Source organism: Parasteatoda tepidariorum, chromosome 8 (genome assembly GCF_043381705.1).
Source record: "Parasteatoda tepidariorum isolate YZ-2023 chromosome 8, CAS_Ptep_4.0, whole genome shotgun sequence".
In the NCBI taxonomy this organism is placed as follows: domain Eukaryota; kingdom Metazoa; phylum Arthropoda; class Arachnida; order Araneae; family Theridiidae; genus Parasteatoda; species Parasteatoda tepidariorum.
Genome location: NC_092211.1, coordinates 43081092 through 43098786, shown reverse-complemented (window position 1 = coordinate 43098786; position 17695 = coordinate 43081092). Strand labels below are relative to the sequence as shown.

The window sequence follows — 17695 nt, the reverse complement described above, 5'->3', positions numbered from 1 at the left end:
ATGTAGATGAAGTTGGAATAATGAAAATGTAGATGAGTAGAAATCTAAAGTACAAAAATATAGATGAAAAGAAAAAGAAGAATCGTATGGCGGCGCTTATTCATAACAAACACATTTCTTTCATTCTTTACAAAGAGTTGAATGGAATTATAAAATAAATTCGTAACACCCCATGCCACTAAAATGAAGAAGGAAAAAGCGTTTCTCTTTAGAAAACATGCAATAAAAGTCAAATGGAAAAAAATATTTCTAGAATTTATAAAATTCAAAAATAATTCAAAACCGCCAAAAAACCTGAAGTAGCCAAATTAGTAAACCTAAACAATGATTGGAATAACTTCATGATTTTATAAATAATTTTGGCAACTTGGTTTATGTATTCATCAATCAATCAATCAATTTTCTTTTTATTTACAGTTGTTGTTTACTCACATGGCTGATATTTAAGATTTAATTTATAAAAAATGACTTATTAACTTGCCCTGAAATTATTAGATTTCGGTACAAAGTTATTATATGCCATAATGTTTGTTTGCATTCGTCCTAGAAATGTTAAAATTTGTAAATATCTTCTCGCAATTTCTGATGATAATTTCTTCAAATCACCTAAACCTTCAACGAGACATATTTCTGTTTTATATAAAGATAATATAAATACGCATATATTAGGTAATAGTTTTTTTTAAATTCAGAAAGTTACAAATATTTTTGTCGTTGATTATTCTTTTATTTATTTAATAATCCCTTTTTATTTTCAGAAAATAAAAGAACTTCTTTATTATTACCTCATCAAACATTATTCACATCATCCGTTAATAGTGCTAGAGATTATTATAAAATTTTAGGAGTGCCACGAAATGCTAGTGCTAAAGATATAAAAAAAGCTTACTATGAGGTGAGTTTATTGGAGAATGCTTTTAATGTTCGTATATATCAACTAAAATTTTTCGAAATTGTATTCTTCATGATTGTACTTCATACGAAATTAAAACTTCGTTTGCAAGTCTTATATTAATGATAGAAATTACAATAAAAACCTGGAATTGGATTAAATCTAAAAAATTGCACAAAAGTTGGTTTACTATACAAAAAATAAACAGTATTGTGTATTTAAGGAAAGGAAATATAATTGGATTACTGATTAAGTCTGTCAAAAATACGGATAAAAATAGCTAAAAATGCTGCTAATTTGTTGTTTTACCGAAATTAAATAATTTTTCATGCACATATGTACAAATGTAAAAATTTTGAGATGTGTGTTTGACTTCTATAGCAATTATAAGCTCCCTCTACTATCTGTGCTTAACCTTTTACTTATGGCGTTCCATGTTGTACCATCACCTGTGATCCAACATGTTGTACAAGCCGTAAGCAAAAGGTTAAAATGACTATTTTACAAAAGTTGAAGTTGGATCTATATTTCTTTTTTCTTCTCTAATTACACTATGTATTTAATTAATTCATATTTTTCAATACAGACAAATTAATTAAGGAATAAAAATGGAAGAATATTTACTAAAATGGTCATAAAAGATTTGAAGAGTAAAAAGATTTATGAAAATTGTAATGCATATTATCTAAAATGAATCATAGTATTGTTGCTGTTGTTGTATATTTTTAATCTTTAAATAAGAAACCATATATATAATGATATTTTAATTACAGTTAGCTAAAAAAAATCATCCAGATATAAATAAAGGAGATCCTCAAGCAGAATCAAAATTCCAAGAGGTTTCTGAAGCTTATGAGGTAAAATTGGTTCTGTGATATATTTTCTTTTAAATTTCAAATTATAGTAGAACCCTGATTATCTAACACCTAATTATACAACACTTTTTGATTATGTAAAATTTTTTCCATCAAGAATTAAAAGCATTTTAATCATTATTACAGCTGAAATTATCCAATTATTGTTGTGACAATGAATCCAAAATCCGGAAATATGAAGAGGACAATTAAACAAAAATAAAAAAACTTTTAAATTATTTGTTTTTTTGTGATCTTGTGTCATTATTTATTTTAGAAAACTAAAAAACTGGTGGCTGCTTATTTTGAGTAATTTAACTTGTAATTATTGTGTATTCTAAAAAGATACCCTTTAAGATTATCCCTAATAATTTTCACCCTTAGATCATCCACTATTCTTTTATTGCATATTGTTGTGTGCGTTTAGTTATCTTATTAGCATACATGGAAATGTTACTCTAAAAAGTAAAGTGTAAAGTAAAGCATAATGTAAAAAGTATAGGGCAAAGCAAAGTGTAAAGTAAATAAGGAACATATAATAAAACGTAAGGTTGTAAAATGAAGTTAAACATAAAATGTGTAGTAAAAAAAGTATCGAATATAGCTTACAGTATTTAAAAAAAGTAAATTCTGCGTGTGCGTAATTTAAAATAAAGTAAAGCATAAATTATAAAGTAAAGTATAATGTAATGTAACATAAAGTATAATGTAACATAAAGTATAATGTAAAGTTAAAGGGCAGAGTATAAAGTAAATCCTAACATATAAAATAAAGTGTAAAATATAAAGTTTCATGTAAAATATTATAATTAAAATTTAAAATAAATAAATAAATATTTTTTCATCCCGACGCAAGAAAAAAATATTATCTTAATCTAGGGATGTAACGAATATTCAATCAGTATTTGGGGTTCCCAATATTCAGTTAGCTGAATATTTGGTAATGTATTATTTGGGAAAATAATTTTTTGCTGAAGATTTTTTTTGGAGAAATTTAAAAAGATTAATCTAAAATTGTACTTTTTACTATATGTTATTAGAAATAGTTTTTATACATATTTGTTAAGTTCTGAAGCTAGTTAGTTTATGTTCTGAAAGACACGTTGAAAAGCGGAATTTGAAGAAAAGTGAAGCAAGTTATCTAATGGTGCATTTCTAATAGACTTACTTCTTTTATTGTCCCTTTTTTTATATGATAAGACAGGTAACTGGTAACATAGAAAATTGTGATTTTTTAACGTTAAAAGTTATATTTCAGAAATAAGAAGAAGAAAAAAATTTTCTGTTTCTCTTTTGATTTTTTTTATTAACTTTTCTTTTTATCAGTGTTTTTATTACAGCAGCATTTTTGTAATGAATTATCTAATGAACATTATTTTTTATAGCAACTTTTTTCTAAAATTTTTTTCTAGCTTTTTCTTTTCCAAAAAACTTGTGTTTTTATAGACATTTTTATTATGACGAGGCAATTAAGAGTGTTTCTATTAGACTTTAATTTTCACTTTTTCTTGAAAATATGCCTATTGGAAAACTGAAATGTTCTACTTTAAAATTTTCTTTCAAGAATTTAAATTGATTCTTATTTTTTTCTGTTTGGCCTTTGAATATAATCTTAGTTTTTCATAGGTGTTTTTAAATGATAGCTCTGCATTTTTATAAGGGTTTCTGATAGACATTATCCCTTTAAATGTCTTATGAATAATTTTTTTTCTGGAAAATATTCTTTTTAACATTAAAATTTTGTTTAAAGTATTAAGAGGTTATTTTTTTTTTAACTTTACAACTTAAGTTTTTTTTTATAACTGTTGGACAGTTTTTTTTTCTTAAATATTTCTAATTATTATAATATCTTTATTATCTTAAACATTTCTATAAAAGTTTTTTTCCCCTTTACTCCATATAGCTAAGTCTCGGTTATTTTTCAATAAGGACTAAACTTATTTCAATATAAGAAATAGGTAATATTTATTGATTTTTTTTTTTTTTTTTTTAAATTTTTTTTNTTTTTTTTTTTTTTTTTTTTTTTTTTTTTTTTTTTTTTTTTTGCTGAATATTCGGGCTAAATCACATATCTAGTTTAATCCTAAGAAGGAAAAAAATGTGTGTTCAATTCGAAAAGATTAAAAAAAAATTGTTCAATCCAATCCATGTGCTTAATTTTTCTAATCCCAGCCCAGTAAAGGTGGAATTGTAAGTCTTTTGTTCACCTCTTGGTTCTTAGCAAGGACTATAAATGTAAAATAGCCGGAATTTATTGTTCCTTATAATGAATAAAAAATTAAGCAAAATTTCTTTTAACAATGTAAATATTAAAGAACAATTACCTGCAAATCAGTTGTTATTTTTATTTTAAAAAAACCTGCTTTTTTTTTCTAAGGGCTTTTTCAACAGGAAAAAAAAAAACTGCAAGTTTTTTTTTGCTAGGGTAAAATAGTAGCAATCCTGACTTGTTCTCATCCTTTTTTTTTTAACCTCATGGCCCTTCCTATTGCTTCTGGTATCACATATTTTATTCTCTCTATTTTGTATTAAATAAATTTGTTAAATTTTTTTTTAAATTCCAGTTTCTACACATAGCGTTTATTAGTTTTTTAAAGCTATTAAGATGTTTCTTTTAGGTGTTAAGTGATGAAGGCAAGAGGCAGCAATATGATAATTTTGGAACTACTGGTGATTATGCTGGATCCGGGCCCACTGGTGGGTTTCAAGGTTTTTCATCATCTATGGATCCTGAAGAACTATTCAGAAATATATTCAAAGGCTTTAGTGGAGGTTTTCAAGAATCAGATTTTGCTAATTCCCAATTTGGATTTGGATCTCAGGAAGTAAGATTAGTATTTTATTTATCATAAATGTTATAATTTTTATTGATGATTGTAACACTGAAATCAATTTTGCTATTTAAATAATAAATTTGCTTTATATATATGTATGTAAGTTTTAATTCATTAAAATTGTTATGCATATTATTTATGCCAAAACTATGTTTGAGAAATTTATTTCCAGTTTATTTTAACTTAATGTTTTTTTCCCCTTAATTTTAAGCTTAAGTTATTTTTAGATTTTTTTTTAAAGAGAAGTTTTTGTTATAGTCATTATTTATATTTATGAGTCTTAACTAGGCTGGGAGACATTAGTAGAATTTTATTAATATGATACTTTGTGTGTATACAATAGCTAGTTGTGTAACAGCGTTTCCTTTTTTGGAAAATAATGATTAAAATTTAGTTTGTATGAAGTGCACAAGTTGAATCAATATGTCTGGAAGAGATAATAATTATAGGGTATGCGTAAATTTACTTTCTTTTGTATGTATTCTTCACATTATCAGCATCAATTCTGCTCTGATTTCCATAGCAATTAGGAAATAAAAAGGATTTAACGTAGACAATATTGTTTGTACCTATCATTTGCTGTTCAAATTTCAGAGGGCAAAGTGCTTATTGAAAATGTTTGTATAAAAGTTAAAAACTCCTAACTTTTAAGATAAAATTATATTTATTTAGAGTGTAGATAGAAATCCAACTACAGTCGAACCCCGCTATAGTGAACCGTCTGCGGACTCAGTAATGTGTCCACTATAACCGATGGTTCACTATATCCAAATTTTTTGAAGAATATTTTTTGCATAAGACAGTTGAATGATTGAAAATTGGCTTTGCAATTTTGCATAAGTTATTTAAAAAATTATTAACTAATTAACAGATAATAAAGCAAAAATTGATGGAAAAAGTAATTACGTCGCTAAATATTAGTTTTATTTTCACTTTTTATGAAAAAAATTTGTGATTTTTGATTGAACACAATTTGATTTTAAATTGAGTTCATCAATTTTCTTATCTACAATGTGCAAAGAATGCAAGATTTTTACATTTTGAACAAGATTTCGAACCATCTTAACAAAGCATCTTCTACGTTTTCTCTTTCAGCTCCACGCAGTTTTTTCGATGAAACCATGTTTTTGTCGTATGCCGCAAGAATTGCACTTCGATTTTTCCAAATGTTTGAAACTGTAGATTTTGACAAGGAAAATTCCTTACACAGTGTCGATTGATTGGTTCCATCATCAATACGCTTTACAATTTTAACTTTGTCCTCTATCGAAAACGCTTTTCTCTTTAGAGAATTTGCCATTTTCACTGCTTTTGAAATAAAAATCTTGTCTCAAATAGATAATGTAAGAATATGAAGAGAGCAGCTGTAGAATGAGTTAAATTGTTCCCCTTCTTGATTGTCAAGGGGTGATTTGTAAAGAATATGGTTTGAACAGATAAGAAAATTCCAAAAATTCAGCAGGTGGCCAAGTTAACTAGTTGTAGAGCAAGCTTGGGGAAAAGAGATAAAGCGAGGCTTGTCAGGGAGGGGGGAGTATAAGATAAATGATCTGTTTGACATTTATTACAGTATAGTTAAAAGTGATAAGCATAAAGGAGAGTAATATGACACATTTTATAGGAATGCATTCATTTTCAGTCCCAACACCTACAAGTTTAAAGATGGAGGACTGAAAAAGATATTTAAAGAAATGAAATTTGAGTCCACTATAACCGAGTTTCCAAGTTCTAAGCTGTTCACTATAAGCGTTAAAAATAACATTATTTAAATAGGAATACGGACGGGACCGCTAAAAAAGTTCACTATATCCGAGTGTTCACTATATCCCAGGTTCACTATAGCGGGGTTCGACTGTATAAAGAAGAAATATATATAGTGTAAATATATATGTTTTTTATAACCAACATTGAACAATTGAGCTATTAATTTTACGAGTATCATTGTTCCACCTTGTAGCCTTGCAATTTTGAACCCAATCCAAAAAACAAAACAACTCCTGATTCAAGCATTGGCACAAACTAGCCTAGTGTAAATATATTTTATTTTATAACTGATTTGAACAGCTGACCCTTTTTTGGATTTGTGACCATCAATGCTGTTCCATTCCATATCTTTAAATTTTGTATTAACCCAGAAAATAAGGTAACTTCTGGATCAAGCATTGGGACAAACTAGTCTTGGACGATGACTTTTTGATGGAACCTACCCAATTTTGCATTACACGAAGAGAAAAACCATGGAAACTTTACATAATTAGCCTGACATCAAGGACCTATAGAACGTCTATCACTGAGGATATTTTATGACGTTACTGTGGTCGGTGCAAGCGACAAGAATAATTTTTATCGACTAATCATCAGTGGGATTCAGACCTGGATCACCTCATTGGAATGCGAGCACTCTATCCTTGAGTCATAGTGTAAGTATCACAAAATATCACTGTGGGTTTCCCCAAAGTACTCTTTTAATTGCACTAAAATAAAATATTAATATGAACCCGTTAACCAGCTGTCTAATAGACAGTTGTTGAACTCCAATTTTGTATTACATGAACCCTCATCTCATCTAATCACCTCATTGGAATGCGAGCACTCTATCCTTGAGTCATAGTGTAAGTATCGAAAAATATCACTGTGGGTTTCCCCAAAGTACTCTTTTAATTGCACTAAAATAAAATAAAATTTTAATATGAACCCGTGAACCAGCTGTCTAATAGACAGTTGTTGAACTCCCGTTGGATCAAAGTTTTTAAAGTCGTATCCAATTTGATTTATCCCAAATTTGCTGTACTTTTTTGTAAGTAAATACTGTGATTTGAAAAATTGTGTGATCCCTAGACTCAATAAAGAAATATAATTCTTGTCATTGACCAGTTTGTTTTCTTCTGAAAGATTTAGTTAATTTAAATTTATGTGAATAATTTATTTATTTTATTAAATGTACTATTCTTTTACTGATTTCTTATGCTTCAGAATTTTTTTCAGGTATCCATGAATTTGACGTTTGAGCAAGCCGCCCGTGGTGTAAATAAAGATATAAATATCAGTATATCTGATACTTGCCCAACTTGTAACGGATCTCGTTGCCAACCAGGTAGCAAGCCAGTGAAATGCACCAATTGTAATGGCACCGGAATGGTATAAACTTTAACTGTTAATATTTAGAATTGTTTTCTCTTAGTGTTAAAATTATAATGAAATAAATTTGACTTATTTGTTTTATGTAATGCTTAGGAATCTGTTTCAACTGGACCATTTCTCATGAAGACAACTTGTCGTCGGTGTCATGGGACAAAATTTATGATTAGCGATCCATGCAGGACATGTGAAGGAAAAGGAACTACGGTTCAGAGAAAGAAAGTTACCGTACCTGTGCCTGCAGGTAAAATAAAACGTGTTTGACATTTAAATTTTTAGTTACCATCAGTGAAATACTCAAATAAAAAGTAGCAATATATTATTTTTCCCTCATAAGGAATAAGGTAAGAGAAGTCATTTGTCAATGACGAAAAATCAAACAATCACTCTGAACATTTTTTGAAGTCAAAAATGCTTTTTAAACTTTTTCTACTTGAAACCCTTAGTCTATAGGTTTAGTGATACTTGCCCCATCCCAAGTCTAACCCAATTTGGTGAATTGGTTGTTCAAGAAACTAAGAAATAATTCAGTAACACCCCAAAATTGCTTTTTTTTCTTGCTCCATTTAATTATATTTTTATTTATCTGAATTGCAAAAATATCTCAACTTATAAGTATTGTTTGATACAATTTTCATGAAATTTCCAAATTTATTGCCATCTTATTTATTTTTATAAGAAAGATAGAATTAAAATTTAATTTGCATTAAAAATTTTAAAGTCCAAAAAAATTTATATGTTTTGAGCTCTCAAAAATAAGCGTCCATTCTCAAGACTCACTAGGTGCAAATGAAGAAAACAAAACTAGTTAGAAACTGAAAACTTTAAAGTTGCCAAGGAGCAAAGGAAAATAATTACAGGTTTAAAAACAAGACTAGAAAATTGTGATAGCCAAGAGAGACAAATCAAGAGATGCATTTTCACACACTATATAGAAATGGTAAGGAACTCATATTCTTAACTAGGCTATCAGTATTCATATGAATGAAACATCATTCTACAGCTTCAAAATGAGATGAAGTGAGAGGAGTGGAAAAAATAATTTTTTTGGCAACTGTATATTTTCTGTTTTAAATCTGCTTTGGTTTCCTTATTCACATCTAGCAAGTCTTGAGAAATTGTATCTATTTTTGAGCACTTTTTTTCATCATTATAATTTTTGAAGCAAATAAAAATTATCAAATATTTCTTGCAAGTTAATCTGCAATTTGTAATCACGCCCTCATATACATTTAATATAATGAGTGTAAATGTGCATTGACAGTAAAAATATATTTTCTACAGGATAGATTTTTTGTTAAAAATGATGTAAAATATATCTATATATGTGTGTGTGTGTGCTTAATTTGTAAAAGATATGTTGCTTAGCATTACGGATTTTATGCATCAAATTAATAATAGGTATTAATGGTATTTATTTTAGGAAAATATTATTAAATATTGAATAAAAGTTGTAATTATAATGTGTCTATTTCTAATATTGTAATCATGTAATCTAACTATTTTTTTTAAGGTGTTGAAGATGGACAAACTGTAAGAATGCAAGTATCAAAGAAAAAAGAACTATTCATTACTTTCAAGGTATATTGAGTTACAAATTTTGGGCTAAATTAGTTTTTTTTACTAAGCAAGAGTGAATTTTAAAACTTAACTTTTTGGTAATATGTTAGAAGTTATGTTCTATATATTTGTGTATTATACTTGTGGACAGTGGCGTAGCGAGGGGGGAGCAAAGGGGGGCATCATGCCCCGGGCGCTACTCACAGAGGGGCGCCAAATGGTCAGCAGAACAAAAAAAATTGTTGGATAATTTTTTTTTATTATAATTTATTTCTGGAAAATATATTTTAAATTTAGTGCCAGTGAAATATAATAAATGTTAATTCGTAAATAAAAAGGAACACTATCAAACTGTAATAATGTATTCATAATAGAAATGGCGCGTCTTTTCTAATGTCAGGGCTGACTCGACCTGTGTCTGTCAGCACTTCTTTATGGCATCTACGCTGTGTGGTTACATATATTATATCCAAATATTTGCAGTGTACAAGGTACAAACATCAGTGTACAAAGTGTTTGTATGTTTGTACAGTGTACAAAGTACAAACATTCTTTCTTTCAGAACACTATTTATTTTTATTTCTATAAACGCAAAGTAGCTTACGATCAACTTTATCATTAAAGTATGATCAACTTTAATGATGTTATTGATAAATTTGCTTCATCATAGCGGAAAATTTATACATAGTAATTAGTTTTATTAATGTATTATAATCATATTATTAAGTATATGTATTTCCTTACAGATAATAAATATTTACTTTTTTATTGTTTTAAAACTGCGTATTTTTAAAATATTTCTTTTTAATATGTAAAATAAATAATAGGTATCTTTTGAACTAATTCTAGATGATCATATACATTTCAAGTCTTGTTATCTCAACTAGATTTTTTGTCTCAAATTTAGTGCCTAGCTTGAGCCTATGACTTTATTTATTTTACTTTATTTATTTATTACTTTGCGAGTATATTTTACTTATAATATTAGATGGTTTTCGAATGGGGGGGGGGGGCGCTAAAAAGGTATTGTGCCCCGGGCGCGAGTTAAGCTCGCTACGGCACTGCTTGTGGACTGTGTTTTTAATCAAAGCAACAGCTATGCTCAACTATATATGACATGCTATATATGATTCAATAAATAAAACTAGTTTAATTATTATTTAGCTTAATGAAATTAAAATTGATAAAAAGGGTGAGATGTCTTTTGTAATAATGCAGAGTGTAATCACCGTTCAGTAAGTATCATTAATAATGGAGAGGCACTAAATAAACAGATATTATAGAAAAAACTTTCTCTAACATTTCTTTACTTTTTTTTCCCTCTAACATTCCATTCTTTGACTTTTTTTTTAATTATAATTATTTTTTGACTTATTTATTTGTCCTTTTCATGCTTTCTTTATTATAATACTTTATGGAAGATAATTCTGTATTTAAATTCTAATTGCAATGAAATCAATGTTTAACACCTGAGCATTAGTCCCGTTTTTACCAAACTTACAGCAGCAGAAAAATGATTTTCTCCATGTTATTTAATAAGAAAGTAATACATAGCAAGAAAATTTTAGTATAATTTCTATTACAGGCTTAATGCCTGGAGGGCTAAATTAGACTTAAAAGTTATTTTAAAACGTTTTCTGATTTAGCAGCCAAAAATGGCGTTTTGTTTTATTTATACTTGTTATACTCAGTTGTTCTTCAAAAATAAATGTTTCTTTTGTTTTGTATTATTTTTTTTTAGTAGTTTTGACTTAATTTAATAGGATTTCAAATATGAAAAGTATTCTTTCTTCTACCTCTCATTTTCACCATAATAATTTGTTAAAACTTGTTATGATGAAAGATTGCTTGATAATATTTCTTAAAAATTGTTATTTTACCTCCTGAAGTTAGAAATGCTCTAGTTTCTGTGTAAAGTTAGAAGTCATTGAATCATTGACTGACAATCCTATGTATTTTGAAAGTTAGAAGCAAAATACATAGGATTGTCAGTCAATGAAGAAAAAACTGAATGGGCGTAACAAACAGAATCACAAATCTGCAACCACTGAAAATTAATGAATATAAGTTTGAACAAGTAGCTCAATTTAAATATTTAGGCACAATAGTAAATAATAATAATGACATAAAAATTGAAATCAAAAATAGAATTAACATGGCAAACAGATGTTATCATGGATTGAGAAACCAGTTCAAATCTAAATACATAAATTGTGAAACAGAAATAAAGTTGTACAAGAGGCAAAGCAGATAAGAGAGACTGATGACTTTTGAGAGAAAAATGGTAAGAAAATTTTTTGGTGCGGTAAGAGAAAACAGAACCTGGAGAATTCATTATAACCATGAATTACAAACAAAATACAAAGAACCTGGCATTGTAGAAATGATAAAAGTTTCTCAAATAAAGGTGGCTAGAAAATGTATTTTGATATAGCAATAATAATCCTGCTAAAAAATTAACCTTCCAAACACTAGAGGGAAAAAGAATAAGACCTAGAACAAGATTGTTAAATAGAGTGGAGAAGTGGTTAAAGGATTTGTGAGTTAACAGGTGAGAAACATAGCATCAGATAGATCTAATGGAATGAACTGACTGAGATGGCCTTGTCTGCTTACCGGCTGTAACGTCTAAGAAGACGTTAGAAATACTCAAATTTCTGAACATGCTTTTCTAAGAAAAATGAGTTAGCAGAGCAAAAAATGTGCTGGTTAAAGAGCAGTTCTACATAAAAGACTAAGGGTTAAATATAACAGTTGAAGAAAGAGTGATGACTTAAACTTTTTTGCTATGAATTGTATTTTCCTTCTTGTGATTAGATTTTTTTTTTTTTTTTTACCCGATACAGAAAGCGTTTTTTGTTACTCCATTATAAAATACCTTGTAGATATCAATGAGACGCCCGGTGGCTGAGTGGTAGCGCTTCGCGCTGCCGTGCCACAGGTCCTTGGTTCGATCCTTGGGCCGGGCAAGGCCGACTCAGCCTTTCATCCCTTCAGTGGGTCGATAAAATGAGTACCAAGCATGCTTGGGAACTAACACTGGGGGTTCCGCGTTCGGCTGACCACCTGACCGGAACATATGCTCTTGCACCCCAGAGCCCAAGGTCAAGAAAACTGAGATGGGCACAGTCGGCCTTGGCCCTCTTAATGGGCTGTCGCGCCACTGAGTTAGTTAGTTAGTTAGATATCAATGAATTTTCTTGATAAGGATAAATTATAATGCCAAATGCAGTTAGAAAATTAGTCATGAAGTTATAACTATATAGACATAAATATAATTGTGAAGTATTAAACATGGTTTAACTTTTTGCAGGGCTTATAAATTTGAACAAAGCTTTTGGCAAGAGTCGCCACTAGGACATGTTATCACATGCTTTTCAAAATGAAGTATTCTGTATTTTTAAAAAAAAAAATTTTGTTGCAATTTTTCAAATTTAAACGGGTTTTTTAAAAACTGTGTAGTTAAAGAGATGAAAACTATTATAATTTTTATTGTTTATGTGTTTGTCAAAAAAATAAGTGACATTTCTTATTCCACTTTCCTTAAAAAGATTACAGATTTGGTGTAAACTTTTAAGCTGAATTTATGTTTGGGGGTAAAAAAAAAATAAAACAAGCTTTATTTAATTTACTTTTTGCTTTCTAAAGCTAAACACAGGTGTAATGAATGCAAGTAATTATAATGATTAAAAAGCAATTATATTTAAAAGGTTAAATAGTGGATGTGTAGAATTTTTGTTGATAATTTTACTTTGTTCTTGACAGCAAAAAAAAAAAGAAAATTTATAAATAAATAAATAAAATATTTACTAACCTATATTTTTAAATATCTTTTAAGGTTTCTAGAAGTGATTATTTTAGAAGAGATGGTGCAGACGTACATACTGATGTTATTATCAGTCTGTCTCAAGCTATCTTGGGTGGCGCTATAAGAGTTAAAGGTTTATATGAGGACCTAGCATTAAAGGTATTTTCGATTTTATTCTTTTTAATCAAATATTTTTCAGTATATTTTCCTCATTTTTTGAATCTAATGCTCAGTTTTTTTATTAATTTTTTTGTTTGGTAGATTGCACCAGGAACATCTTCCCACCAACGATTGAAATTGGAAGGCAAAGGCATTAAAAGAGTTTCTAGTTATGGTTATGGAGATCATTATGTACATATTAAAATTAAAATTCCCCAGTAAGTGTTCAATATCTTACTAAATTATGAAATAGTTTTTTTAGCTTATTTTGATAATGATTGAAATTTTAAATTTTTTTTTTGATATTTTGTAATATTTAACTAAATGTAAAGTATTTATTTCTTAATATTTCTTCAATATCTTTCTGTACTAATTTATTGTTTGAAAAATTCACTTAGACAATTATCAACATAACAAAATCTAATTTTCAAGGTTTTATTTCTTTAAACAGCTCCAAAGGGGAAAAACAAATGTTTAAAGATCAGTTGTGTTCAAACCAAAAGCGTTTTTGGTGTATAATGTACTAGTAGTGTATAATCTATGAACACAGATTTTTTTCCCTCCATTCTGTTACGATAAAATGTGAATCTAATTATTTTGTTTGGTTACCTTTGAAACTTTATCTATAACTTAAATACAAATAATACAATAGTTAAAAATGTCTAAAGATAACTTTGACAAATATGAAATAGATATCTCTTTAATCAAAATAGAACAGAATTGAAATACCTTAAAAAAGAGATAAATGATAATGGTATTTACTTGTAAATTATTTTTATTACTTCTTTTTTTTAATTTTATGTTGATGACAACCAAAGATTTGCAGATGTTCTAAGTTAATTAAGGATCTTATATGATTTTTCTGGCAAATAAGAATGTAGCAACAAAAGTGAAAAACATTATCTTTTTATGTTACGCGGATGCTTCTAAAAGAAGCATGGGTTTATCCAGAATTTCTCGTCAATGTCCTTTTTTTTTTGGAATTTTAGGAGAAACAATTACTATGTATTTTCAGAAAATTATCTTGGTCAAAAATTAAGGCTCTATTTCTTGTAAATATATCTTCTGATTCTTTAAATGCATTTGTTAAAAATGCACATTTTAATGTTAATTAAAACTAGTTTTTTTTTAATTGTTAGAATCTAAACAAAATTGAATACAAATCATGAATTTTGTGATAGTTCTTTTTAAAGTTTAGAACTTTGTTATGGCCTGTTTAAGTATTTTATGAGTGTTCCTAATTTGAGGTTTAGATTTTTATGAAGGAACTAATTTCTATCTGGATAACCTCTGTTTAGTTTTCATGAGTTAAAATGCAAAGATTGTTATTATAGTAATTATAAATTTTTGTCAGTTTTGTTTTTCAGTAAGCATAGATTTTTTTCTAATGTTTCTCTTCGATACTTCTGTTGATGATGACAAAGTTGCACACATCAATGCAACATTTAGTAAAACATGCGTATAGCCATACTGTCTATAACAGTGTTTACCAACTGGCGGCCCGTGAACTAAAATATATTAGTTGTCATTTTTTTGCAGACAATTTTTGTAATAAATCTATATGGGTTTATTCTTTCGTTAAAAAACCCTAATTTCTTCGTTTCTGTGAAATTTAACATACCAACGGTGCAAAAAAAAAATTTCTCGGGGAAAAATCTACTTATTTGAATTTGTAATTCAATACTTTTGTTTCATGCAACTTGATAAAAGTCTGACAGTAATATTTAATGTTCCTTTAAACATAAAAGAGTTTGATAAAGTTGCGGCCCACCATTTGGCTTGTGTTTTTAATTGCGGTCCCCGGTCTCGGGTAAGTTGGAAACCCCAGGCCTGTAATGATAAATCTGTTAATAATAATATTTCCTTAAGGCCCTGGTGAACTACCTATTTACTGAATGTATTTTGAACCTGCTTACAATGATAATTGCTTTTCTACTAATTCTGTCTACTATGATAATTTTCCCTCTTTAGAATGCTAATAACCCTACTTTTCAATTCTTGAAAAATGACTCCCTATTAAGTCTGAATTATGAGATAACAGAAAAGAATTTGTCTGTTTCTGCATCCTGGTGTCCAAGAAAAAAAAAAGATTCTTTTGGTAATAGGGGATAAAGTGGGCAATAGCTTTGAGCAGTGTCCATTTCTAGCATGTGGGGAGGGGATAATTGTTATCTCCCACATCCTGATTTTGAGTCAAGGATCCATTTTTTTCTGTAAAGCTCTAATCTGAACAGATTCTCATTTTTGAATTTGTTTATAAGATGGATGTTTAACACATTAAAATAACAATGGCTGTATTTGTTACAAATATAATTTTTCTAATGATTTTTTTTATTTTTACTGTAGAAAACTTAGTCAGAAGCAAAAAGCTTTGTTAATAGCATTTGCGGAGTTGGAAACTGAAACACCTGGTACGGTAGAAGGGCTTGCTGAAACCAAAGATGGTAACATATTTTATTACATTTTTCAGATAAAAATGATTTCTTTATAATTTATCTTTTACCATGAATCTGGTAGTAGAATTTCCTGAGTTAATCTACAGCATTAACTTAAGATTCAAATTTTTCTGAGACTTCAACACAGCCAGAGAGACAGTTGTTGAAAAAATTTTAAAATATTAAGTAAATAAAAATTATCTTATTAAATTTTAATTTTATACTGAAAGCCTGTAAGAAAATAATTTATCTAAATCCTTAATTTTAGTTTTTATTTCATTTCATTGCTATAGTTTGTCTAAAGTAAGAACTCTCCTAGCCATTCGTCTGGACCCGTGGCGGTGATTATGGTAACAAGGTATAACTATTTCAAGTATGGGGTAACTGTTTAGGACAGGTTTTGGTTTGGATTAGAGAGAGAAAGGGAATCTTTCTCTTCAGTTTATTGTTTAGCCCTAGAGTAAAGAGACTCCCTGAAATGCGCTATTCTTGTTTCCATAGCAGCAGACGGTCTCAGACTTTGTGGCGGGGGAAGTTCTTACCGTAGACAAACTATAGGCAATTAGACAATGCTGCAAAATCTGGATTTTATTTTAAAAAAATAATCTAAATCTTTGTAGTTATTTATACTGTGATACTTAAATTATTGCAAGAGTTCCTGCCAAATCAAGAAACAAAGGTTAGTACAGCTTAGTGAAATTGCCAGGAAATGTAACCAACTATGCGATTTCTTGTGGAGAATTACTGTCAGCAACTCACTTAATATTTAAATTTTAGTAAAGTGTCTCTATTTAATCAAATTTTTAAAGGTAACTTACTTATGTTACATGTCCTTTAACAAAAAGTGAATTAAAACTGGTTCTTAGCTAAATTCTGCACCTAGACCTAAATAATCTAACATAGCACATTTTGTTTAATGAATATTACTAGACTTCTGGAGCAGCTTGGAACAATATTGGAAAAAAGAATTTTGAAATAGAAATTTAGCTTTCGAGCAGTTTTCTCTCAGCTAATATAACCTTGAATTTTAGAATTAAATTCAAATAAACAATGTAACTTAGCATAAAACAAAATTTGAGTTTCAATTTATTAAAATCTTGAATCTTTTTATTCTTCTGTAACTCCTAGAAATTTATTTTTAAATACATCTCTCTTATGTCAATTAAAATATCACTTTTTTAAAAAAAAATTCTCTCTCTCTTTGTCAGCAAAAAATAAAAATCAAAAATGCAAAACCATATAAGAAAATACACTATTGATTATTATCTAATATTTTTTTCAATCAGAAAAGGGCTGTATTTCTTAGTAAGCGTTCGTGCCTAATTTAAAAGCCAATCTCCTAATAATCTTAAAAGAATTATATTTATCGTTTCTTTTGAAGATTCTCAAAATTGACGTTCGGTGGTAGTACTCCCTTGCAACAAGTTCAGGGTTCTTTCCCAGGACTGGGCAAGGCTGATCGGTAAGGTATTAGGTAATTACCAAGTAGGCTTGGGTACTTAACACAACCAGTTCCTTGTTTGGCTAACCACTCAACCGAAACTTCACATGCACCCCAGAACTAAAAGTCAAGGAAATTGGAATGGGCACAGTAGGTTCTATGCTCTTCGCAGGCTGTTGCTCCCTGTCTTGAAAAGCAACCATTTTTTTTTCTTCTTTCCATTAGCAATTTTTACCTTACTTATTGTTGTTAATTATACCAAATGTCTTCTTCCATAGGCAAAATTTTGATGGGTACTGATGAATATGTTGATCAAATCAGAACAATTTTAAATAGTGATGCTGACAACGAAATAAACAATAGTAGGAAGAAAAATGGCTGAATTATAAGCAAGCAAATCCTCTAGGTTATGTATAGATAAGAATATTTTATGAAATTTTTGTTAACTCCTGTAACTATAATACCGTAATTAAAATATTAAATAAAAAAGCATTTATTTCTTTTTTTAAAGTAAGCAGATATTTAAGATGAAACAAATTTTCATTTTTCTTTTCTAGAAACATTTTTCAATTTC

General features: G+C 28.5%; 1 protein-coding gene across 2 annotated transcripts; it reads left to right on the top strand.

Moving 5' to 3' along the window:
• The first annotated feature begins 317 nt into the window (after positions 1-317).
• On the top strand, positions 318-17613 carry LOC107447391 (protein tumorous imaginal discs, mitochondrial). 2 transcript variants are annotated; one of them, XM_016062300.3, is made up of 11 exons: positions 318-669; positions 759-895; positions 1666-1749; positions 4365-4571; positions 7554-7718; positions 7815-7962; positions 9232-9299; positions 13117-13245; positions 13348-13463; positions 15592-15689; positions 17400-17613. In XM_016062300.3, the coding sequence occupies exons 1-11, from the start codon at positions 525-527 to the stop codon at positions 17501-17503; spliced, it is 1401 nt and encodes a 466-aa protein (XP_015917786.1). In that variant the 5' UTR covers positions 318-524; the 3' UTR covers positions 17504-17613. The 2 variants fall into 2 exon arrangements, with proteins under 2 accessions (XP_015917786.1, XP_015917787.1); XM_016062301.3 differs by having other exon boundaries at positions 367-669; positions 7566-7718.
• The last annotated feature ends 82 nt before the right edge of the window (positions 17614-17695 follow it).